General features: G+C 37.2%; 1 protein-coding gene across 1 annotated transcript; it reads right to left on the bottom strand.

Annotated features, from left to right (window-relative positions):
- Positions 1-17,725: 17,725 nt before the first annotated feature.
- Positions 17,726-22,397, bottom strand: LOC149552938 (uncharacterized). The gene is made up of 3 exons (XM_089790262.1): positions 20,339-22,397; positions 18,113-20,035; positions 17,726-17,976 (listed from the first exon to the last, which is right to left on the bottom strand). The coding sequence occupies exons 1-3, from the start codon at positions 22,395-22,397 to the stop codon at positions 17,726-17,728; spliced, it is 4,233 nt and encodes a 1,410-aa protein (XP_089646388.1).
- Between the last annotated feature and the right edge of the window lie 3,982 nt (positions 22,398-26,379).

Genomic DNA, 26,379 nt, shown 5'->3' with positions numbered 1-26,379 from the left:
TGGATGTATGCCTAGTTGTCAACCTTATCTTCTAGCACTTCCCAACTTGTTTTACAAGCTTCCTTGAGGCCTTTATATTCGATGTCTTTCATTATGAATTCATCTCATTTTCAAGGCATATTGTATAGCAATACATTTTTCTATGTTTGCAATATCTTCTCTCTCGGTCTGTTTAGTTTCTCCAAGCTCCACCTCTTCCTTCTTTGGTTTCCCTTCAGTAGGTTATTTGCATGCAAGTGATCTTGGTAAGCTATAAAGTTGGCCCTCATCAACTTCTACATGGTACTAGAACCTCCCTATTGCCATTGAGTTCAAAAGGCCTGTTACAGTCAGAATTCATATTAAAAAAATTTGATTTTGAAGAAAGTCACTCCGAGAGGAAAAAAATTTTCCCAAGCCTATTGTACAAACTGTATAGATGATTCTGCATGAAAATTTTTTTAAAAAAAATATACAGCCACACCACCGCAGTGCAACCTGATGGCCACTGCCTCGTCACTGTAGCCCTGTTAGTGCATAGCCTATGCACCATCGCAGCAACCACCATCGGCGGGCCTCCCTCCAACCACCGCAGTCATGTCATCGTTTGCTTCAGCCGCCCCTATGGAGGCCGCTGCTAGCAGTGACCACTTTCCCACCACCAACAACTATCTACTCATATGGTTTTTCTAGCACATGTGGCACATTTTTTGTTGACATCTACCACATGGTACAAGTGCCACATTGGCATCTACCATGTTTCCCTTGTCACATCAGCATCTTGCCACATGGCACTGCCACGTGGCCTCTTTTTATGCTATGGCAGCTGTGAGGCTGTCAATTTTAAATGCATGATTTTTTGGCATCATCATTGCATCAACACCTTCCTACACCTCTCCAGGGTCCTTTTTGACCTACTTGTAGATTTTTGGCCATAACTTGAGCATACAAAATTATTTTATGATCCAAAAGAAGCACCACAAAGCTAGTTCCAAGATGGAGACATTAGTGTGCAAGTATTTTCATGTTTTGATGTAGTTTTGTGACTCAATTTTGAAGTCAAAGTCTAAAGTTCTATTTTTGACTCTCACAAGCATATGTTTTGCATCCCATCTCCATTTTTTGAAAACGTTATATTTTTGGAAAGTTGGTTTTGTCATCTTTTCAAAAATGTTGTCATTTCCTTCAGATTTTGTCCCATGCTCTTTCTATCATATTTTTGGCATTTTCTCTATGGTGGATATCTTGGGTGTTCCAAGTCCAAGGATCATTTTCATGGGATGGGATCTTTTATTTTGGGTTGTACTATCTTTTGTATCAGCTTTTTTCTTTTTCTGATCATTATTGATATCATTTGTAAGCATCTTTATGCAAAGACACTAAGATAAAGTGTTGCTCTTGCATTTCAGGTTCATGAACGTTGTTTTGAGACAACTGTACTTGCACTATTTTATAAAGCACCATGGGGGGATTATTGTTTGCCACATTTGGGCCCTCTTTCTTTTTTGCCCCATGCAAAGTTAGTGATCATGTCTTTATAGGTGTTTGTACCTCTTCATCTCTCTCGTCGTTCTTGGTCCTTTTTGCAAAGGATTTTTGCCCACTTTCTTAGTTGCCTATTATCTCACCCCATCTATATTAAGGGGGGGTTATTCTATTGTTCTAATACTTACTTGGTTTGATGGTTTGATACTGTGAACTATGTATTTAGTGGTTGATCCTATATACTAGGTGATTGCAGTGGCTGGCTACCTATGCATTTGAGTAAGATGGATCATCTACCATATATACACACTCAATTTGTGCCTTCTTCTTCCATGGAGGTTCTTCACATCAGCAGTTTCTTTCTGATGACAAAATTTTTGGCTTCTTCATGCTTCAGTGATGCTCTTCATGGTCTTCTCTTGTTCCTCTTTTCAAGGACATTCCTCTAGTTGGAGGCTTCTTCAGTCCTTCACTAGGTTTTCTTACCTCTTTTTGGGGGAGGGTTTTTCCCATGTGATTTTCTCCCTTTCCCCATTTTCAGAGGTTTCATTTCTTTACATTGTACATGAGTACCTAACATGGCCTAGTTGTCGAGACCCATTTTACATTTCATCTTAGCTATTGTGAGCTTAAGGCATTCCCCTAAGTTGCACTTAAGGGGGGGTGTTAGAGTAAATAATTATTTATTAATTATTTATTTTCTTACTTAAGTTTTCTTAGGTTAATGCATTTATTTAATAGTTGTAGTTGATGAGTTGTTGACAACATGGGAGTTTGTTCCTATCTAGTCATACTTATCCTCTCACCTTGATCAAGGATATTCCACCTTTTGTGGACATATGCTTAGTTGTCAACCTTATCTTCTAACACTTTCTAGTTTGTTCTACAAGCTTCCTTGAGGCCTTTATATTCAATCTCTCTCATTGTGAACTCATCTAATTTTCAAGGAAAATATATAGCAATACATTTTTCTTTGTTTTCAATATCTTCTCTCTCAGTCTATTTATTTTCTTCAAGCTCCACCTCTTCCTTCTTCGGTTTCTCTTCAGTAGTTATTTGCATGCAGGTGATCTTTGTGAGCTGTGAAGTCGGCTTTCATCAACTTCTACAAAATTTGTAGAGAAAATGGAAAATATTTAGAGAGATTTTATATGGTCGGGTCTTGAAGGTCGAAAAAAAATTCCACTTGTGGCTTGGGACAATTTATGTCTTCCTAAGTACTTTGGGCCTAGGAATTAGGAAATTTAAACATCTCAACATGGCTCTCCTAGAAAAATAGATCTAGCGCATCTTTAATAGTACAGGGGAATGGAGAGATATCTTTGTTAATAAGTATATCAGAAGACCTACTATTCAATTCTTTCTTAACAATGAGGACATCTTGAACGGGTCTATTATTTGGAATGGTATTCTTAAGGCAAGGGACCTAGCCAAGGCTAAGGTTATTTGGAAAGTGGGTAATGGGGAGGAAATACTCTTCTGGAATGACTATTGGTTGATTCAAGGACCTCTTATAAATAATCTAATTTTTGAAATTTGGACTAATGATTTTATTAGGCAATTTGGTTCGAAAGTTAGTGATTACAGAACTGACCAGGGATGGAGAGACTTGTCTTTCATCTCTGAGGATCTCAAGCTGATAATGACAATGTTGAACTCTATGGTTATTAACAATAAGAGGGATGAGTTAATTTGGGGAGATAACCCTAATGGTTGTTTTTCAATGGCATTAGGTTATAACTCCCTTTGGAGCTTGCGTGAGAAACCCCCTTGGGCAAAAGCTTGGTTACCTGGTCTTACCCCAAAGATTAATATTTTTTACTAGCTGGCCTTGCAAGAAAAAATTATTACTCAAGATAATTTAATAAAAGAGGACATCTAATGCCCAATAGATGTATCCTTTGTAAAAACCAATTGGAATCAATCAATCATATGTTTATCCACTGTCCTTACTCAAGGGAGGTTTGAGACAACTTTACAAAAAATCTTGTGGTAAGTTGGTGCAAACCAGGTAATCTTTTAGATTTCTTTTGCCACTAGATCAATATGTTCAAAGACTTAGATATGTAGGATTTAAGAACCTAGACTTTGCCTCATTTCTATTAGGGAGTCTAGAAGGAAAGATACAACAGAATTTTCAGAGATAGAGAGGAACCTGCTTATGTTCTAGGGGAAAAGATTTATAGAAACGTAAAGGAAAACTACTAGGTTAGGAAGGGGGGAGGTATTTAAAATGGTAGTAACAAGAAGGAGAAAGAAAAGGACATGAGGACAAAAAGACAAGAGGTGAAATGCTTGCATCCTCCTGAGGGATGGCACAAAGAAAATTTTGATGGTGCAGCAAAAGGAAACCCTGGACCTTTGGGTTGTGAAGGTATCATTAGAAATAATTATGGTGGAGGGGTGAAGGATTTTTCTCATCTTTTTGGTTTCCAGACTAACCATTTTGCAGAAGCCAGTCTGCTCACCACACAGTGAAATTGGTCTTCGACATGGGGATTAAAAAATTATGGTTAGAGGGGGATTCTAATATTATTATTAGATGTATTAAAGGAATCACTCAACCTTCATGATCTATAACTAATCTCATTGAAGAGACCTACACTTTCCTTAACAATTTTGAATGTGTCCACGTCACCAATGTTTATAGGGAGGCTAACCAATGGCAGACTAGTTTGCCAATGAAGTAGTGAAGCAAGATGAGTTGATGATTTAGAATTTAGGCAAAAATATTTTGGAAGAAGTGAAGAGTCTTATTGAGTTGGAAAAAATCTAGGGAGGTATGATGGAAATCTTATTGTAATAATGATCATAAATGGTAGTTTAGGTGTGAGTTTTTGCAATTATGGCATTTGCAGTAAATGCAGTCAGGTGAGGTTATCTATGTCATATCAACACATTTTGTGGGTAAATTTCTTCATCATCCACTATCTTTTCTAGGGTATCCAAAAATATATTGGTGCTTATCAGAGTAGCAAAAACTAGGGTGTTCAAAGGCTTGAGAAGGGTTCTTAGAGGTCAAAATTTATGAGAATTGTTGGTGTGGAGAGCTTTGAAATGGTGGGGGAGTGAAGTAGGAAGGAACCCGTGGGTGAAATGGACAAATGGAAAAAAAGGGCAAAGTTTTGGGAGAAATTGGAGAAGGGAGATATAGCAAATTTTATTGCTAAACTCCATGGTTTCAACCCCGTGATCACTAACAATATGGTAAATTCTTGGAAGGACGGTAGAGTTAAAGTGGAGGGGGTTTCATTTTAGATTATAGAGGATTTCATTGCTCTTTTTTTTGAAATTTTGGCTGAGGGGTTTAGATTTTATAGAGACAAGAAGTTATCGGCGAATGTTGTCAAGGATTTCACAAAGAACTCAGAGGAGAGGAATGAATTGGTAAAATGTGAAATGTACTATTGTACTATCAAATGGACTCTATCAAAAAACTATGGAGGTATGATTTATGGTACCTCCATGAATAAGCCTATCATCGGGTTCAAGAAAAAACACTCAATGAATCCTGCCCTACATTAGGGATTATTCCTTCTAATTTATGAGCATTTTAAAGCTCGGACCATAAACAAATCTCCTCTACAAGGTGCGGAAGCTTTTGTCTACTTAGGTAGCTCTAGCTTTTCCTCTGATATGGAGCATTTCCAAAGAATTAGTTTAGAGGGTGAGGAAAACATTTCCTCTAGTAAGAAGGCCAAAGATTCGAAGAAGAAATTGCCCTCATCTATTACCCCATGCAGGAAGAGCCCTAGAGGACATGGGTCTAATACTTCAGGAAAGGGTGATGTTGATGACAATGAGGAAGGGGAGGATATGAAATCTAATGAAAAGGATGAGGAGACATAAATTAAGAAAGAGGAACCAGTGGCTAAAAATGGAGGAGGTCAAAATAGAAGGATGTTGAGGGGATCTTGGGGTCAGGGCTGGATATCTCTGCCATTCCTCTTTCCCCTATTCATCCTCAAGAACAAGAGAAGGAGAAAATTGATGGTGAGGGAGGAGAAGTGGTTATGAAGAATAGGCAAAAGGCTTGGAGAAATTTCAATGTTAGAATAGCCAAAATGGGTATTGTCATAGAGACAATGAACCCCCAAACTCTGGAAGAAAAATAGGGTCAGCTCCAGTTTGAGGATCTCATTGATCCTACTATGGTGAAAATAATAGATAATGCTAGGGAAACTAGCTTGAATTTATTGAATAATGTTAGAAATAGCATGATCGATAATTTCAGGTCAATCAAATGGCATTACCATGCATTGGAAGAGTTCAGAGAAAAATTGGCCAACTAGAAAACAAAAGGAAGGAGCCAAATCGAGGAAATCAGAAGGATCAGGGGGATCGTCTCAATTTGGCTAAGAATAATCATAACTTGGAAAGTCAAATGATTTTCATTCTTAACTCTATCAATGATAACATTTTATCCCTTACTGGAATGTTGAAAGCCAAAGATCTGTTGGATGAGGCTGAAGACAAGGATAAAGAAAGAGCCAGGATGGAAGAGGGTGTGACGATAGAAATACCTTTTAGTAGCTTGGATTAGGAAGGTCAAAAGATTCAAGAGTAGATGACTAAGGAGACTCACAAAGTCTATGAAGTAGCACAGACGATGCAAGAGCTCAAGAGAAAGACAGATGAGTAATCTTGGTTTTCTTATTCCTATCTTTTGTTGTTAGGTTACTGCTATTTTTTGTGTTGTTGGCTTTTTCTAGTTCTGGCTTTTTGGATTCAGTTGAACAGGCCTTTTGGCTGGCCTTTGTTTTATGGTTGGGCTTAACTTGCTTATTATCAGCCTTATGACTTGTTATATTTTCCAACTAGGCCTTTTCTGCTTATTATCAACCTTGAATATGTTTTAATGTTTGGGTTTCAAGGTCCCTATAAAACCTATTTATCTTATCAAAAACAATACTAATTAAATTGTTACTATAACATTGTTATGATGTTGCATGCATTATGCTACGTTATAAATTATAATCAATAGGACACATCTCACTATTCTAGAAGATAGACAAAAGGGATTGCATTCCCCAAATTAGTCTGAAATACATCCTAGGTCATTGATCTCATCCCATCAAATGGCTATGGAATAATTATTATTATGGAGATTCAACTTTTGTTTACAGTTAATGTAATTATTATTATTAAAAATAAATATTATTTTTTTCTAAAATTGGGACATGTGTCCCAATTCACTGACTATGGAGAAACCTATCATCATGTTGATGTCACAAACTTTGAATATTCATGACCATTGAAAGAAGAATGATCAATAGCCTCGAATGTATCTTAGGTTGATTTGTGGAGTTATATCCCTTTTTCCTACCTTCTTCCAAAATCCTAACACATGCTTGTGGATACATGTCAGGATTCTCAAAGAAAGTAGACAAAGGGGATATAACTTCCCAAATCAACTCAAGATACATCTTGCATCGTTCATCTCATCTCATTGAATGAATGTAGACTTCGTGGCCCCATGGGGTAATTTATTTAATATTGTAAAGTTTCAAATTCTATTTTTTGTTAATGACATGTAATTATTATTGTTAAAAAAAAATTATAAATTGTTAATTTGTTAATAAATTTATTATCAAAATTCAACTATTTTTACAGCTAATGTAATTATTATTATTATAAATAAATAACATTTCTTTCCAAAATCAAAATATGTTTCCTAGTCCACTCACTGTGGTGACACCTATCATTGTGATGATGCCACGATTCATGAGTCAAACTCTTTAATGAAGTTTCAATAAGGAAACTTAGGTGCAAAAACAACTTCCTACACTAATCCCTTAAGGAAAGTATTGTACAAATTCCTATAAAATCCTTACAATTTCATATTTGATATTATGTAAACAATAATATTGTAGTAAACCATGGATATAGAAAATAGATAGAGAAATAAAACACATAAACACAAAGATATGCCGGTGGGAAAAAAACATTTTGGTAAAACAACCCCACCACTGCAAAACCTAGACAATGTATTATCTTCAACACAAAAGGTTACAACACACTTGTAATGCAAGTTCTTTTAGGAGAACAATGACAGAAAAGACCAATCCATTAGCAACATACCATACCAATGATACACTTTCTCACTCTCTAATCTGCAACCCTAAAAATGCTTATATCATGTGCTTTCCCTTTTAGGGGAACTTCCAAAGACCAAATATATTAGGGTTTTACCATTCTCTAAAAAAATAGGAATAATGCTCAATGATCAATTGCCACATGTCTTGATGTCTTCACCCATCATCAAATCTTCCAGAGATAGCTTTTACACATCATAGGAATCTGTCATAACCGTTTCAGCCATGATCTCCTTAGACACAATTCAAGATGTCGACACATACAAATGGAGTGACACAATAACATGCCAACTAGACATGTACACTCACACTTAATTACATTATTTGCAAAAAATACATTTACAAAACAAATAGTAAGAATAGGAATTATGCAAAGTTGAGACACCTTATTCCTAACAGTTTCAACTTTGAATATTACAACCATTAAAAGAAGATAGATCAATGACCCAGGATGTATCTTTGGGTGATTTGGGGAGTTATATATGTTTTTCCTACCTTCTTCCAAAATCCTAACATGTGTCTATGACACATGTCTGGATTTTGGAAGAAGGTAGGGGAAAGGGATAAAACTCCCCAAATCAACTAGAGATACATCTTGCACAATTGATCTCATCTTATCAAATGAATTTGGACTTCATGGCCTCGTGGGATGATTTTTTATTATAAAGTTTCAACTTTTGTTTATTGTTAATGACATGTAATTATTATTAAAAAAAATATTAAATTGTTAGTAAATTCAAATTATTTTTGTTAAAAAAGTTTGAAGATGATCATAGTACATTCATTAGTACAAGTTTTTGTGTTTGGGTTTTATCTTTAAAGTTTTGAACTTTTTGAGAGTCAAGACTATAGGATTTTAAAATTTGTCTTCATGAAACAACTTCTATGCCTTTATGACTGCATTCTTGTTTGAAATGCAAGGAGCACAAGAGAGTACTTGATCTCGATATGTCTCTGCCAGTTCTCGAACACCCATAACTCAAATTGAAATTCCATGTTTCCAATAATTAATTTTGGGTATTTTAATTTTTCAATGTTATTGTCTAGCATTTTCTATTTAGATTGTAGAATTAGTGATAGAATTTTGAATTTCAATTGATCAAGTTAAAATAATACAAACTTACAAGGTTGAAAACTTATTTACCAGTAGCAAGCATGGTAAAAAAAAAATTCAAAAACCTCAAGTACGAGTGAAATCCAAAAGAAAGACATAATAGACCCCAAACAATTGGTTAAAACATCATCTTTCACCAATAAATACTATGATATTTATTATCCTATTATGTATGGAGATTGGGGAATAATGGGAATTAGATTTGTATTGTCTTTTAAGTAAAGAAATCTAGAGGAGAAAAACTATTACAAATTTAAGGACCTTATTAATGCATATACAAATAAAACAGTCGAGTGGGAAACTAGACTACCATGCCTAGCATTACCCCAAGTATTCCATTGGCCATAAATTGTAATACTGTGTGACCAAAAGTATGATTAAAATAGAAGGGTAATTGTAAACAAAGATACTTAGGAGGAAATTTTATCCATAATCGAGAGTGAATTTTTCACGTTGTTGGACCTAGGGATTGAAGCAAAAAGCTTTAATGTGCACATTGAACTGGAAAAACTTGCACGTGATTATGAAAATATTGAATTTGGCTTTAAATATTCCTATATTCAAGGTATATTAAGTTCAAGCTCATTTACAAATAATAGTAGGAGTCATAGTGTTAGAAAGGATAGAGATCACAAGTCTCTTTATGATTATGATATGTTTTTCCCATGGGTTCAAAATTTTAGTTCATTATTAGTATTTTGCCTAGGATTGGATAGTAATAGAGAAGTGGGCACCAATGTTCTTTAAATGATTTATAATATCCATTGTCGAGGTGTCAAGGAAGTGGTAAGATATAATTATGTTGAGCAGATTGTTCAATCTTTGCGAGAACAATTAGTAATGATTTTAAAATGGTTCGTGCAAGGCATTTAGATTCACAATATACTTATGCTACTTCCTTCTAGCAAAGCATTGCCCAATATTTGAGACTTAGACCAACAAGCTTAATATTAAAGTCTATAAGTGTGATGAGAAAACTCAAAATTATTCAGAGTCTCCAACTCCAATATATGAGTCGACACATAAGATGAGGACGACTACTAACAAAAAACACTACAACCATTTTGTAGACTTCTTTTTGGCACCTATTGACCATAAAATTATGGGAACACTAATTCCTAGGTTATCTGTGTCTTGTAGATATTGCATTCAACTTGAAATTCAAATACAATTGGTTGATAGGTTCTTCATGGAAGACTATATTGTGTTAAGGTTTTACAGTTCTATAGTTGAACTATGCAAACTTCTAATGCACATGACAAAGAGGATTTTTGCATTGGAATATGTATGAGGATGGAGAGTGCAGATGAACTCTTTCAATGCCTAGCAAAAGAAAATAATATTTCCTTCCTTGTCTTTCTCATGTGGAGAGTTCACATTTGAAAGAAAATGTTTCAAAGAGCCAAATTAATTGTTGAATTCATTTAGCTTTTATTTTTTCATTCGCTTTAATTATGATCCACTTAATATAATATAAAAAAGACTTATTGTGAATGAGAATTGTGTAAGAATCAACATCAAGAGATGTCAATGGTAGAAAAAATAAAAAATATGGATTCATCGGATGAGGTTAAGAAAGAAATGGAGAAACATGCAAAAAATAATAATATATCAATTCAATAATTATAATCCTACATTGTATGATATTAAACAAGTCAAATTTGAACAAATGTGAGCCACATACATACAATTTCTAAAAGAAAGTTTCTCAACCCTTTGATAAATCTATGCCAAAAGAACTTAAAGAGGCATGCAAAGATGAATGTTGGAGCCAAACCAAAAAGAATGATTTTTGGGAAATGAGGAATAATCTAGGAGAGCCAAAGACCTCAACACCTATTTGGGAAATTGATGAGGATTAAAGTTTTAATGATTATTGGAATAAAGAGCAACCTAGTGACAAATATAATAATAATCATGAAGACATGGAAGCTAATCAAGATCCTAGATTGAGTGAGACTCCAAGAAATCTTAATAAAATAGATGATCCTATGAAACAAAAGTACAATACAGGGGCAGAGAAGATTAAAAAACTAGGTTATTTAGGTTTTGGTGGCTTACATCAAAGAGGTAAAGGGGTTTGTTGTCCACCAAAAAGGGGAAGTAGACTGGTCATTGGAGTTTCCAATGAGATTATAGATGATTCATTTACAAAGGGAAAATGATGTTCTACTTCTCAAGGTCAACCCCCTAAAATATTTGTTAAATCTTCAAATCTAGTTGAAGTTGATCCTAATGGCACCAGTGAACCTAGTGGAAAAAAGAAAAAAATTATGAAAATTACATTAATTCCAATGATTACTGTAGTAATCAATAGTACTAATGTTTTATATACACCAATAGCTTAAGAAAAAACCCTCAAAATCTTCCTAAAAATCTAGTTTTGATTAAGTAAAAATAGGTTTTAAAGGACCTAAAACCTTTTACAAAATAACGAGAGTCATGAAAGAAAATCCTAAAGCTAGCAACAGAGTTTAAAGCAAAGATCAAAATAAAATAGACCTCCTAATAAAGTACAGAGAAACATAGAAACAGGAGGCCAACCAGAAACAAAGCTGAAAAGAACAGCAAAAAGATAGCAAAAGACCAACACCCAAACAACTAAATAGTCTTTATCAAGTTAGCAGCCTGGTTTGCCAAAATGTGTATATTCTTTGCAATGGCCTTCACCTCTTCCATCTTTTTCATATCCTCATTCTTCTTAGAATGAGCCCGAGTTCATTTTCTATGACCTTGGTTGTCAACCACAGAAGGAGAATCTTGTCATTTTTCTTGCTCAAGGTTTTTTAGGAGACTGTTCACATTATCTGTCATGGTTTTTAAGGAATTACTATTATTATCTACCATTTTCTTGATCATCTTTTCAATATTTTTCAGCTTGGTCTCTAGTCTAGTCACCTTCTTTTGATTATCACTATTGGCCTTCTCCACCACCTGATTATTAGCTTCAATTTGTGGAATCTTGCTCATAAGGTTTTTAACCTCTTCAGCATTACCAATTACCTCAGAAAGCCAATCAATATATTGACCCAAAGTGCAGTCCCCTCTATCCAATTTTCTCACCTACTCAACCTCCTACCCAATTAACTGCATTTGTTGTTTCAAAATGCCAATCTCCTTCAGAATGGACCTAGGATTTCCTAATAGGCCTTTGGTAGAGCCAATCTCTCCCCTAGCCCTGTCTAATTCTAAATTTTTCTCTTGATCCCCATAGTCCTCTCTTTCTAGTGACACACTCTTCATAGTATTTTGGGTCTTCTCCTCTTGGAATCTCATAGATTTTTGCTTCCTCTCCATTCTGTGGGCAAGAAGTTCATTATCTGATGGAGACAAAGTCATATCATCAATATTACCCTTAGTGCATTTACCCTTACCTCCACTCCTCTTCTTCTAATAATCTCTCATGATTTCCTCAAAAAAATCACTTTCATGGTCAAAGTCACTCCCTACAACAATCTTCTTCTTCTTTTGAAGACTACTCCCAATACCCCCTTTCAAAATCTTACTACCCCCCTCTGCATCATCTTTAGTGTCTGACTCATAACCTTTCTCTGGGAGATTTCCCTTTGTATCATACTCCACCTTCAAACTACCCCTAGGTTTATCAACCTTTTTAGATTTCAAAACATTCATTATGAGAACCATAAGATCCTAATGACACACATGTTCCCCATTTAGATCATTTTGAATAGCTTGGATAGAGAAACTCAAAGATTGCCTCAAGTAAAAGGGAAAATTGATCTTTACATCATTCCTAAAGTGATTAACTAGCATAAATTGATAACCATAGAGCTTTGTAAATCAACCATCCAGAATAAGGTATTCCATTATAACAAACAATACAAATTTCCACTATCGAGAAATAGAGGTAGAGTTAAAATATGAGTTACCAATTTTCAGCAATCGGCTTTGCTCTTTTTTTTACTCCACAAATTTGTCAATAGCCCTGTCTAACAACTTCCTGTCTTGATAGAAGTTAATGCCATCCATATCCAACCTCGTGGCTTACATAATTACCTCTTCAGTCACCTCCATTCTCTAGTTTCCAATCAAAATAGAGCCATCCGACCATGTTTTGATGAATTGTTGTGTTATGATAGGATTTTTACCTTTGAGCCTTTCCATAAATCTTGTAAAATTTCCACACCTTAAAATATCCCAGACCTCCTCTTTCTTCATCCATTTCTTGCAGCTTGCAGGTTCCACTCTCTTCCTTTTACCTCCCATATTCTTCTCTGCAATGTCGTTGGAGAGCTTTCTCTATAAAACCTTATACACACTGTCACCAAAATAAAATCTGCATTTGAAGGAAATTTTGGAAATGAAAACCCATATTCTATATGAAATAAAGCTCGGTATTCGAAAAATCATCACCTATCATAACCTGATTGTGATCAGCACATAATTACAAATCTCTGACATAATCATTATTAAAACATTTTTGCCTATACTTCAATTTATCATAATTGATAAATTGGTGACCATCAATAGGTAATGGATCATTATTATCCCAAATAACTTTTTTCTCACTAAAGCATGCCACGTTAGTAGCCCAATCAGTAGCATGGTTAGCTTCCCTAAAGTTATGGGTAACAATACATATATCAAAAGATTTGATAATATTACTAGCCTGGAGAATAATATTGCTAATATTCCATGAAGGTTTAGTAATATTATTAAGATAATTAATGATATTGAGAGAGTCTCCTTCCACCCATACCTTCCTCAAATTTAGACTCTTGGCATAAATAAGACCATGAAGTGCGGCACAAGCTTCAGCCATATGATTAGTTTGACACCCAATATGAATAGCCATAAATTCCACTTTCTCGCCATAAGAGTTCCTAATAACAACTCCACAACCAACAATGTCTGGGTTCCCTTTAGAGGCCCTATCAAAATTTACCTTGAACCAATCCACTGGTGAGCTATCCCATCTCGCATTTTCCCTCATATAAGTGTCCTACTTGTCCTTACACAAGCTCCCAAGGTTCCAATTTTGGATCACCCTATCTTCCCAATCCTTGTGAGGTTGATGTCCAGAACCAATAGCTTTGATATTCTCTATAATTACAGCCTTTATTTTTCCAAAAACTTGATTTGCACTGAAATCCACACCTCTAAAGACCCTGTCATTGTGCTCCTTTCAAATACCCCAACAAAGATGGTAAAGAATAAAATTCCACAATCTTAAAATTAAAACATTCTTGGAGGGAGGTTTCCAACTAGAAAAGAACATTTGAATAGTGGTTGGAAAGACCCAAACCATATTGAACAAGTTACACACCTTATCCCATAGCATTTTGGTAAAAGGGCAATGCAAAGTAATATGGTTGACCAATTCACAATCATTCTTGCATAGAATACACCTATTAATAATGATGAATCATTTCTTCTATAAATTGTCTAAAGTTAAGATCTTATCATGTAAAAGAATCCAAAATAAAATATTAATATTAGGTGTTAAACCTCTCACCCAAGCCTTAGCCCAACAAGGTACTTGATGCATATCAAAATAGTTAGCATAGGCTGAGGAAATAGAGAACATTCCAATGGGATCAACCTTCCATATCAATTTATCCTCCTTTTGACTTAAAAAGACAACATTTAGACTCTTTTTAATGCCAACCAAGTTTTCATTCACCCTATTAAGGTCCACCCACATCTCATTTCTCCAGTAATCCACCATAGAAATACCAAAAAGATTCTTACATTGCTCCATATAATTATTCCACCTTAAATCCTCACAAAGTGGATGATCCAAAATCCAAGTATCTTCCCAAAAAAGAATTGTTCTTCCATTGCCCACCTTCCATCGTACCCCTTTCCTTATTATGTGTTTGAATTTTTGAGCATTTTTCGAGATCATGGATCCCCCTTGCCCCAAATCATTATGAAGGAATTCATTAAAATCAATGTTATCCCTATTGTATTTGTCAGCCCAAATATTCTTCCATTCCCCTTCCTCTTTGTGCCATCTCCATAAAATTTTGGCCAATAAAAATTCATTCATAGTTGTAACTCTTCTCAGACCAAGCCCACCCTTATTAAGGGGCATAAAAAATTTCTCCCAAGCAATCAAAGGTAACCTTTTTCAATCTCTATACCTATCCATAAAAATATCTTCTAAATTTTTTCAATAGCCAGAGAAAACTTCTTTGGAATTTTGAAAACACTCAAAGCATAAAGCAGGACACTCTGGAGGATAGATTTCAGAACAATAAACTTTCCAGCCTGTCTAAGGAGGGAGCCTGTCCAGCCAACAAGTTTCATGTGAATTTTTTCAATCAACAAACTCCAAAAGCTATCAGGCAGGTCCAGACCCAAAGGTAACCCCAAATAGGAACTAGAGAGAGAGCCAATCTCACAGCCAATAATCTTTTTAATTTTATTTTGCCTAGGCTCATTGACATCAACAAAGTATATCACACTTTTGCTCCAGTTAATAGTTTGTCCAGATGCCTCAGTTAGAAATGCATGAAATCTCAAAAAATAGTAGATCACACAAAAATGAACACAAGGCACAAAGATTTAACGTGGTTCACCCAATCCCTGGGCTACATCCACCAAACTGCAAGTCCAATATTATTACAATCTAGTGATTACAACCTAATTATAATTCATAATCCCTTATAGCTCAATACTACTGCAAGAAGCAATTTCACATCACAACATAATGAAAATACCTAACCCTAAACCCTTTTATACAAGTATTTTATCTATTTTAGGGTTACAACATTTTGGCCATATGTCGTCCATAATATGTATGTACTTTCCTGATCAATCACCATAATCTAACAAGCTATTGCCTCCATCAAACCTAAGAAGCTCCCTAGATATCCTAGTGACAAACTGGTGCTATTAGAGATTGGTTGACAAATTGAGTTGGCATATGAGAAGATAAAGAGACAACAGAGACATTGTTGGACATGGCCCTCGTTCATTGGACCATATCAGGTGAAACGGAAGCAAGATATTTCATCCTTCGAGTGGGAATGGGAGAATTATCCTCTTGAAGAATACAACTCTCCTTGGCCATACTTTGACAATATTGGGAGAGTGGAGAGTCTGGCAGGAAAGGAGTTTCACCATGAGGATGTTGTTGAAGATCACTAGATGAATGGCACAAACAACTATGATGTCTGCATAAGGGACTATTGTAGGATGACTTTTTATCTAGCGGAGAAGGCTCTCCAGTTGAACATCCCAGAGGAGATAAGGAAATAGGATTTGAAGGAGCTACTAGACCCCCTGTTCAACTTAGACAAAATAGGAGAAAGGCCCGTTATGAATGTTGAGGTTGACAGGGAGGAGGCTGATGCAAAGTTACACACCGGAAGTGTACTCTTGGTCTAGATTGCACTTAGACCCTTCAAACAAGCCAAACTTGCTTCTAGCCTTAGGGAATCCTTAAAGGACCTTCCACTCTTGGAAAATAACCTTCTCACAAGGTTTGAAAACCTTCTCAATGCAAGGAATAGGTAAGCAAAGTCTACTCCCAATTTGTCTTTAGGAATAGTATCCCTCAACTAGGCCAAAACAAGGATCTATGCCTTAGGCCTCTCAACCACTTGATCTGATGATCAAAACACCTTCACATATCCCAATGTACTCTAAATCAACAACTTTTCAGATTCCCACACTTCTGTAATACACCCAACCAATACCTACCTAGTGAATCCTAGTAGGTCAGCAAAACCTGAAATTCAACAATATCTTTTGATTTCCCCAAACAACTTGGCAAATAAACTAGAGTTTCAGATACCCTTTTGACTCCCCTTAAAGACCTCCAAATCTTAAAATCTCACTCCACTCCAGCATATCCCAACCTATGCAAAACACGCAGACCTAATAGGCCTAATTAGGCTTGGTTTGTTAAGCAAGTGCAAGGAAATGGGTACACAGAATAAGATACTGACTTGGATGGTGTTAGGGAAGGTCTAAGACTTCCAATTCAACCCTTGGTTGCACTCCAATCAACCAAACTTCACAATTCTACTTCCAAATCTGAATTCCTAGTTCAAATTCTATGCCTAACTTGAACTAGGGCATCATTGAAACTTGGACTCCCACCATAGAAACTACTCCTACTCCTAGAATCAACAAATGGTACATTGTCTTCTCTCAGATTATTGGGTTTTGTACCCCTGAGGCCAATTAGGTGCACTCTAATGGCTCATTTGCACAAAACCCTGATTTTAAGGAGGGTTTGGGACTGGTTTCACCCAATTTGCTCTAACTTTGTCCAAACTCCTTCAAATCACTCCAAATAAAATGCAATGAGTCAGTGGGACATGAAACTCTACAAATCCACCATTAAACTTCTAGTCTCACGTCCGTACCACACGTGCAACCTCTGAAAGCAGCGAATTAAACAGAAAAATAGGGAGTTCTTTATTCATTCAATGAAAAATCCGTACAATGAAGTTCCTCTGTTCTTTTGGGAAGAGGATCAATGTATTTATAGCCTAATGACACCTAAAAATCGACCTCCAAGGCAGTTAGAGGTCGAATGCAACTAATTTGCAAAAGTTGCACAGTTTTTTGCGAAAGTTGTCAGCAACTTTTTGCAAAACTGCCGATATGAGCAACTTTTCATTTGAAGACTTCAAAACACATTCTAAACTTGATATTATTGAGCATCATGGCTATTTAGGCCATATCACACCCTCCTAAACACCTAAAACATATATACCCTATAGGCTACTTACATCCTTGGTTTATAGGGTCACCAAATAGGATGAAGTGCCTACACAAATGGGCTCATACTTATTCAAACCTTTCATAAAACTTCATGAAACCTCTAATTACATCCAAAGAGGTATGAGGAAGGATCTCCCATGTAAAACCAATGAGTATTTCCATTACATGCTATTAAATGCCAAGTTAGGCCATGTGGAACCATAACAAGTAATACCAAGAACAACCAAAATGAAGCACAATCAACTGAAACTATCATTGTAACCATCATGGCCCTTGACAAGATGAAGAATGAAGACAAGATGGAGTTTTATCCATTCCTCCAATACCAAGCTTTGTGCTCTGCACCATACTACCCCTCTCCAAAAGAACTCAAGTCCCTTGAGTTGGGAATGGTGTTAAATTGATAGCCTGCTTTCTCTATCTCTGCTTGAGTCATCCATGTTGCATCCTCCTCAGGTAACCCAGCCCATTTGACCAGGTAGGTATAGTATGTGCCTCTTCGTGTCTTCATAGAAACTCTCTTGTCCAATATGCACTCAATTTGGAGTTTATGTGTCTTTGGCAATGCAACATCAGTAACCTGCTCTTCCAGACCTATACCTGCATCCACAATATCAGTAGGTTCTTTGAAAGCAAACAAATCAGAGATATTAAAGATTGGGTTACAATCCAACATCCGGTGGCAATTCAATTTTGTATGCATTGTTCCCACATTTTTTTAGGATCTTAAATGGACCAATTTTCTTTGCCATCAACTTGGTATGCTGTCCCTTTGGCATCCTCTCCTTCTTCAAATGGACCATGACAAGGTCTCCAACCTTGAACTGCAAATCCCTTCTTTTCTTGTTGGCATGTTCTCTGTACTTGTCTGCAGATTTAAACAGTCTGTCTTTCACTTGGTGTTGTACCTCCTTCATCACTTGTGCAAAGTCTTGAGCTTGGGCACTTCTCCTCTCCATCTGACTGACATCCCTTAACTCTAGTACTCCCCTTGGGTGTTCACCATAAACAATTTGGAATGGTGTCAAACCAGTACTTCTGTTTACTGAATCATTGTATGCATATTCAGCTTGTGGTAATATGTTATCCCATGATCCACCATATTGTTGTGCCAAGCATCTTAGTAGGTTCCCTAGTGACCTATTTGTTACCTCAGTCTGCCCATCTGATTGAGGGTGATAGGCAGAAGAAAAATTAAGGTTTGTTCCAAGTCTTTTCCAAAGAGTCCTCCAAAAATGTCCTAGGAACTTGGAGTCTCTGTCTGAAACAATAGACCTTGGTAAACCATGGAGTCTTACCACTTCTTTGAAGAATAGACTTGCAATGTTTGAAGCATCATGTGTAGTTTTGCAAGGGATAAAGTGAGACATTTTGGAAAATCTGTCAACAACCACAAACATACTATCATTTCCTGCCTTAGTTTTTGGTAATCCTAATACAAAATCCATGCTTATTGAATCCCATGGTTTGTCAGGGATAGGTAGAGGAGTATAAAGCCCTGCATTTGATGAGTGCCCTTTAGCCTTTTGACAAATTATACAAGATTCCACAAACTTTCTTACATCGGTCTGCATTTTTGGCCAATGGTAGAATCTCCTAACTTGCTCAAGTGTTTTGTCTAATCCAAAATGACCAGACATGCCCCCACTATGTTTTTCTTTGATTATATTCTCTCTATATGATCCCCTAGGAACACATAATTGTCCCCCCTTAAACAATAAACCATCTTGAATTAAAAAATCAGAGAACTCTGTGTGATACCTGCCTTCCATTCTTTGGCAAACTTTATAAATCTCTTTGAAATCCTCATCTTGGCTGTATAGTTCCTTCATACCTTCTATGCCAACGGTTTCAAGTTCAATTGATTGAACTAGGAGGTTTCTTCTGCTTAGGGCATCAGCAACTTTGTTTGTGATCCCTTTCTTGTGCTTGATTGAGAAAGTATATGCTTGGATGAACTCCATCCACTTCATGTGCCTTTGATTCAATTTTTCCTGCCTGTTAAGAAAGCTCAAAGCCTGATTATCAGTAAAAACAATAAACTCCTTGGGAAGTAAATAATGCCTCCATCTTTTTAAGGATTGGACCATAGCATACAACTCTAGATCATATACTGAATATTTCTGCTTTGCTTCATTTAACTTCTCACTAAAGAAGGCTATTGGTCTGCCCTCTTGACTCAATACACCACCAATAGCTTTAGTTCTTGCATCACATTCTATGACAAATACTTTGTTGAAATCAGGGAACTTTAGGACTGGTTCTTGTGTTATCTTCTGCTTCAGCATTTGGAAAGATTCTTCTGTAGCATTAGTCCATACAAAATGACATTTCTTGCCCCCCTTAATGGTATCCACCATTGGAGCAGATATCCCACTAAAATTCCTTATGAATTTTCTATAAAAATTACATAAACCATGGAAACTTTTAACCTCACTAGCAGTGGTAGGAGATGGCCAATTTATTATAGCTTCTACTTTGGATGGATCCATTTTCAAAGAGTCCTTAGAAATAACGAAACCAAGAAATATCAGTTCATCCTTCACAAATATACACTTTTCCAAATTGATCTTGAGATCTTCCTCATGTAATCTTTTTAGGACCAAATCTAGATGTTTGAAGTGTTCCTCTTCATCCTTGCTAAACACTAGTATGTCATCTAGGTATACCACAACAAACTTGTTAAGGAAAGGCTTAAGTACCTCATTCATCAATCTCATGAAGGTACTTGGGGCATTTGATAGCCCAAATGGCATCACAAGCCACTCATAAAGACCCTCAGTTGTTTTAAATGCTGTTTTCCACTCATCCCCTTTTCTGATCCTTATCTGATGGTATCCACTTTTTAAGTCTACCTTGGAGTAAATTTTAGCCCCTCCTAAACAATCCAACAAATCTTCCATTCTTGGCATGGGAAACCTATACCGGATGGTTATCTTGTTTATAGCCCTTGAGTCCGTACATAGCCTCCATGTTCCTTCCTTTTTAGGTGCAAGTACTGCAGGTACTGCACATGGACTCACACTCTTCCTAATCAGACCCTTAGACAGCAACTCTTCTATTTGTTTTGCTATCTCCTCATTCTGTTCTGGAGTCAACTTGTATGCAGCCTTATTTGGTAAAGTGGCCCCTGGTATGAGGTCTATACAATGACTCACCTCTCTCTCTGGTGGTAAAGTAGATGGTACACTCCCTGCCACAATCCCATGATACTTGTTTAGCAAATCCCTAACCTCCTTGGGTCCTACATCATCTTTTTTCAAATCTGCTCTAGGCTTGACTAGGTTCCTTGATTCTTGTTTTGGTCTTACCACTATTGCAAAGCAGGGTGTGTCCTTTTCTTTTATAGTTTTGAGGAATTCCTTCTCCCCTACTAAAGCCACACTACTAACTATATGGTCTGGTTTGCTATCATCAGGCAATGGCCTCATTGTATACTTAACACCTCCCTTAGTTATTGTATAAATGTTGGTTTCTCCATCATGCCTTGATTTTACATCAAACTGCCATGGCCTCCCTAATAAGAGGTGACATGCATCCATCTCAGTGACATCACACAAAACTTTATCAGAATACTCTCCTAATGTGAACTCCACCCAAACTTGTTCATTTACCAATGTTTGTTTGTCTTTTGTTAACCAAGAAGCTTTATAAGGGTATGGGTGTGGTATCCTAGGCAACTTTAATTTATCCACCATTTCTTTAGATGCTATATTTTCAGTTGATCCTGAATCCACAATTAACTTACATACCTTTCCTTTCACCTTGCAATGTGTCCTGAACAATGTTTTTCTCTGAGGTGGTTCTGTAGGTTGTGGTACCTTCAAAAGTGTCCTTTGCATCATGAGGCACTCTCCAGTTTCAGGATCAGAAAGTCTGGAGGTTGTGGTGTGATAGGATGAGATGCTTTTCCCATCCTCTTCTTCTTCTTGCAATAGATTAATTCTCCTATCTCCGGGTCTGCTGCTGTCTCCTCCTTTTTGGGGACATCTAAAGGATTGATGCCCTGTCTGATTGCAAATAAAACACCTGCCAGTGAAGACCTGGCCTCCTCTGCTCCTGTTGCCATTCCTTCCTCTATTGCCATTATTGCCTCTACCTCTAAAAGATCCTCTTTGACTGGTATCAATATTCTGATTCTGATTTTCATCTCTGAAACCAGAGCCTCTGCCTTGAAATTTGCCCCCTCTTCCTCTGAAATTATCGCTACCTCCTCTTCTGTTGGTGTTTGAATCACCTCTCCTCTTATGCTTCTCTTCAATCTTCAATGCAAGATTAAAACACTGGTGTACAGACTCCAAATTCACCAATGTCAATTCATCTTGAATAGAATACTTCAAGCCACTTACATATCTGGCTAGTTTTTGTTTATTTGTCTCATTGACCTTGGCTCTCAATGTCAAGTTATGGAACTCTTGTGTGTATGTGCTCACATCAAGATCCCTTTGTTTAAGGTTATGCAACCTTTGGTTCACAAGGATTTCATAATCCTCGGGCACAAACTGCCTCTTGATCTCTGCTCTCATTCTTTTCCAAGTAGTTATGGGCTCCTTGCCATCCTCAGCCCTCTCATTCTGAACAAAATTCCACCAGCTTAGTGCTGCACCCTTCAACTTAGTCTTGGCAATCTTCACTTTTTGGCTTGGTGGAATGTGGTCACATTCAAAGTGATTGTCCATGGCTTCAAGCCAATCAATGCATTCATCAGGATTGAGTTTTCCTTGAAATGTAGGGATCTCTCCACCCTTGACTCCCATCCTTTCTAGTGCTTGCAAGAGAGGCCTTTGATCAGGTGGTACTACTGCTGCATTGTCATCTTGCTCCACCTCTTCATTTTCTGATTCATAGTTTTCTCCTCTCTTCAACTTGCCCTTGAGTCTCTCCAACTCTCTCTTGACTGCTCTGTTCTCTTCTCTAAAGGCCCTACTTTCAGCCATTTGTTCTTGTACTATCTTGGCTAGTTCTGCATTTGTGACCCTCAGAGGGAGAACCCTCTCTGGTCCATCTTCTCCTTCAGACATGATGAAAACAGGTCTTCGCCTGCTCTGATACCACCTTGATGCAGAGTTACACACCGGAAGTGTACTCTTGGTCTAGATTGCACTTAGACCCTTCAAACAAGCCAAACTTGCTTCTAGCCTTAGGGAATCCTTAAAGGACCTTCCACTCTTGGAAAATAACCTTCTCACAAGGTTTGACAACCTTCTCAATGCAAGGAACAGGTAAGCAAAGTCTGCTCCCAATTTGTCTTTAGGAATAGTATCCCTCAACTAGGCCAAAACAAGGATCTATGCCTTAGGCCTCTCAACCACTTGATCTGATGATCAACACACCTTCACATATCCCAATGTACTCTGAATCAACAACTTTTCAGATTCCCACACTTCTGTAATACACCCAACCAATACCTACCTAATGAATCCTAGTAGGTCAGCAAAACCTGAAATTCAACAATATCTTTTTATTTCCCCAAGCGACTTGGCAAATAAACTAGAGTTTTAGATACCCTTAAAGACCTCCAAATCTTAAAATCTCACTCCACTCCAGCATATCCCAACCTATGCAAAACACGCAGACCTAATAGGCCTAATTAGGCTTGGTTTGTTAAGAAAGTGCAAGGAAATGGGTACATAGAATAAGATACTGACTTGGATGGTGTTAGGGAAGGTCTAAGACTTCCAATTCAACCCTTGGTTGCACTCCAATCAACCAAACTTCACAATTCTACTTCCAAATCTGAATTCCTAGTTCAAATTCTATGCCTAACTTGAACTAGGGCATCATTGAAACTTGGACTCCCACCATAGAAACTACTCCTACTCCTAGAATCAACAAATGGTACATTTTCTTCTCTCAGATTATTGGGTTTTGTACCCCTAAGGCCAATTAGGTGCACTCTAATGGCTCATTTGCACAAAACCCTGATTTTAAGGAGGGTTTGGGATTGGTTTCACCCAATTTGCTCTAACTTTGTCCAAACTCCTTCAAATCACTCCAAATAAAATGAAATGAGTTAGTGGGACATGAAACTCTGCAAATCCACCATTAAACTTCTAGTCTCACATCCGTACCACACGTGCAACCTCTGAAAGCAGCGAATTAAACAGAAAAATAGGGAGTTCTTTATTCATTCAATGAAAAATCCGTACAATGAAGTTCCTCTGTTCTTTTGGGAAGAGGATCAATGTATTTATAGCCTAATGACACCTAAAAATCGACCTCCAAGGCAGTTAGAGGTCGAATGCAACTAATTTGCAAAAGTTGCACAGTTTTTTGCAAAAGTTGTCAGCAACTTTTTGCAAAACTGCCGATATGAGCAACTTTTCATTTGAAGACTTCAAAACACATTCTAAACTTGATATTATTGAGCATCATGGCTATTTAGGCCATATCACACCCTCCTAAACACCTAAAACATATATACCCTATAGGCTACTTACATCCTTGGTTTATAGGGTCACCAAATAGGATGAAGTGCCTACACAAATGGGCTCATACTTATTCAAACCTTTCATAAAACTTCATGAAACCTCTAATTACATCCAAAGAGGTATGAGGAAGGATCTCCCATTTAAAACCAATGAGTATTTCCATTACATGCTATTACATGCCAAGTTAGGCCATGTGGAACCATAACAAGTAATACCAAGAACAACCAAAATGAAGCACAATCAACTGAAACTATCATTGTAACCATCATGGCCCTTGACAAGATGAAGAATGAAGACAAGATGGAGTTTTATCCATTCCTCCAATACCAAGCTTTGTGCTCTGCACCAGAGGCCAACGATATTAATCATTGGGTGAGGCATGTCATTAGAATGATGAAGGATTGGATCAAGAAACCTTTTCCACTTGATACAGTGATCTTTCATGCACATGCTTGCCTAGAAAGAGGTAGAGGGAAGAAAGTAACAATTCCTACCTTTGTGGACCAATCTCCTATCAGACCAGAGATAGTATACCAGCTTGATTTCCCAATTAGATAATATCACCCTCTAGAGAGGAATGGAAAGAACAAAAGGAAGAGGACCTCCCCTTAAAGGGTTCAAACAGAATAGGCTGAAAAATAGGCACCTCCCCAACAGCAAGAAGAGAGTGCACAAGGGTCCTAAGGTACTGGAGCTACTCAACTCTAGGATGAATCTCAATTGCCTCCCATTGTGCCCAGCCAACCAAAAGAGGGGATACATTCCACAAGTCTCCATTCCTCTTGCACAAGAAGAACCAACTTCTCCTTCCACCTCCAAGAAACAAAAAACGAGGATTAAGATCTAGATAAAAAAGAGGCAAAGGATCAACAAAAGATTGGTACCTTCACCATCTATTCTCAAAACCATTCTAGAAGGGGATGAAGAGGAGGAAGAAGAAGAAATAGAAGAGGAAGAGGAACAAGTGCCCCTATAGGGAAGAACTTGGCTAGCAAGAGCCACTAAGCTACAAAGGAGAAAGAGTTCCATGGGTACCTCGCCATCCACCCAAGAAGAATCCTTAGAAGTCTCTTTTTTGAAAGATGAAGTACAACAGTGGGTAGATGAGCAAAGTAATGAGGGCAATGACATTTTTACAATGTCAAATTTTGATTTTATGCCCATGGGTATAGAGTTGATTGGGGATAAGATCAGGGAAACCCCTATAGGTGAACCTCAATTAGAAGACTGGACACAGATGCTACAAAATTCATAAGGTCCTAATCTTACTCCCCCACCACAAATTATGGTAGTAGATAGAGGCTCAGTTACTCCTCCACCTCAGAGTTTGGAAGAAGAACATGTTTAGAAGGAACCATCACAAGAAGAGGGACTGGAACAAATGGTGACCGATGAAGTGTCAAAAGAAGGACAAGTAATGGAATATTCTCAACCACCTTCCCAAGACATTGAGGTTCAAACTGCAGGGTCTACTGAGACTGAGGCTATAGAAGAAGAGCCCTTCCAATAGGAGACAACTTCAAGCAAGAGTGACAAAGGGAAGGAAGTTGTAGAACATACCACTTCGTCATCAAGAGCTAGGTCCTTAATAGAACACATCCTTAGATTGATCCAAAAGGAAATAATGAGGAGTACTAAGCCTCAATTCCATGCTTTAAAGGAAGACATTTGTGACATTACAAATATTTTGAATAAACCTAAGTCTTCATCACACGAGGCAACATCGTTTGCATTTGTCACCAGCACATGGAACCAAGAATTATTTGTACAGGTGATTGTCCCTCCTAAAGACACAGATGTGGAAAGCCTTGGTCTTGAGAATTATGAATTGAAGCATGGTATGTTGGGGAGGCCTACATGGGATTCAACTTGATTAATGATGACCGTGGGAGTCAAAGAGGTCCTCAAGAACATGGAATAGGATGAGGCCAAACTCCAAACACTTTGAAGGTAGGTTGAGATCCTAAAGGGATATCTAGCTAAAGTAGTTGGTCCTCTGGATCCTAAGCACCCCAAGGAGACTCTAAATACCATACTTAGAGAAGGGGGAGGTGTGCAACTCAACCCATTTTTGAAGGCCGATCAAGAGTGGCGAGAAAGTCTTGAGGAGAAAGGTGCTTTGATAATTATGGGAAATTTGAAGTTACTACATGCTATGCAGGAGAATGTGAATAAGATCATAGTAATTTTGAAGTAGGACTTCAGTATTATGGATGAAGTATAGGTCTGGAGTAAGGATTTACAAACTCTGCAAGCCATAAAGTGGCAAAGGTACTGGGTTTTGATTGATGTATATACCGGAGAAGAATTAGATATGATTGATGATTGGATAGAAAAGATAGTGAATAGCAATAAAGTAATGGAAATGTTACATGAGGAGATTTATCAGCTCAAGGACCAAGCCCAAGAGAAAATTTTGGAAGTAGAGAGATACTACACCAATGCATGCCTAGATATTTTTGAAGATGAGGAACAAGAGAAGTTATTGCTGGTTCATGTAGTAGTAGAGAATTTTAAAAATACTTTGGAGGAAGCATCTAGTGATGAAGATATCTAGCAAGCCTTCAAGATA

This window comes from Cupressus sempervirens, chromosome 6 (genome assembly GCF_028749045.1).
Source record: "Cupressus sempervirens isolate cs-2001-9-10 chromosome 6, ASM2874904v1, whole genome shotgun sequence".
Taxonomy (NCBI): Eukaryota; Viridiplantae; Streptophyta; class Pinopsida; order Cupressales; family Cupressaceae; genus Cupressus; species Cupressus sempervirens.
The sequence above is the reverse complement of the archived record's forward strand: the minus strand, read 5'-3'. Positions and strand labels throughout refer to the sequence as shown.

Coding starts and splice junctions, on each gene's coding strand:
- LOC149552938 (XM_089790262.1), bottom strand. CDS start 22,397: ATGTCTGAAGGAGAAGATGGACCAGAGAGGGTTCTCCCTCTGAGGGTC. Junction 20,036..20,338: donor GGAAGGAACATGGAGGCTAT/GTACGGACTCAA, acceptor TGGTATACCTAG/ATGACATACTAGTGTTTAGC. Junction 17,977..18,112: donor GTTGATGGCAAAGAAAATTG/GTCCATTTAAGA, acceptor TTGTGGATGCAG/GTATAGGTCTGGAAGAGCAG.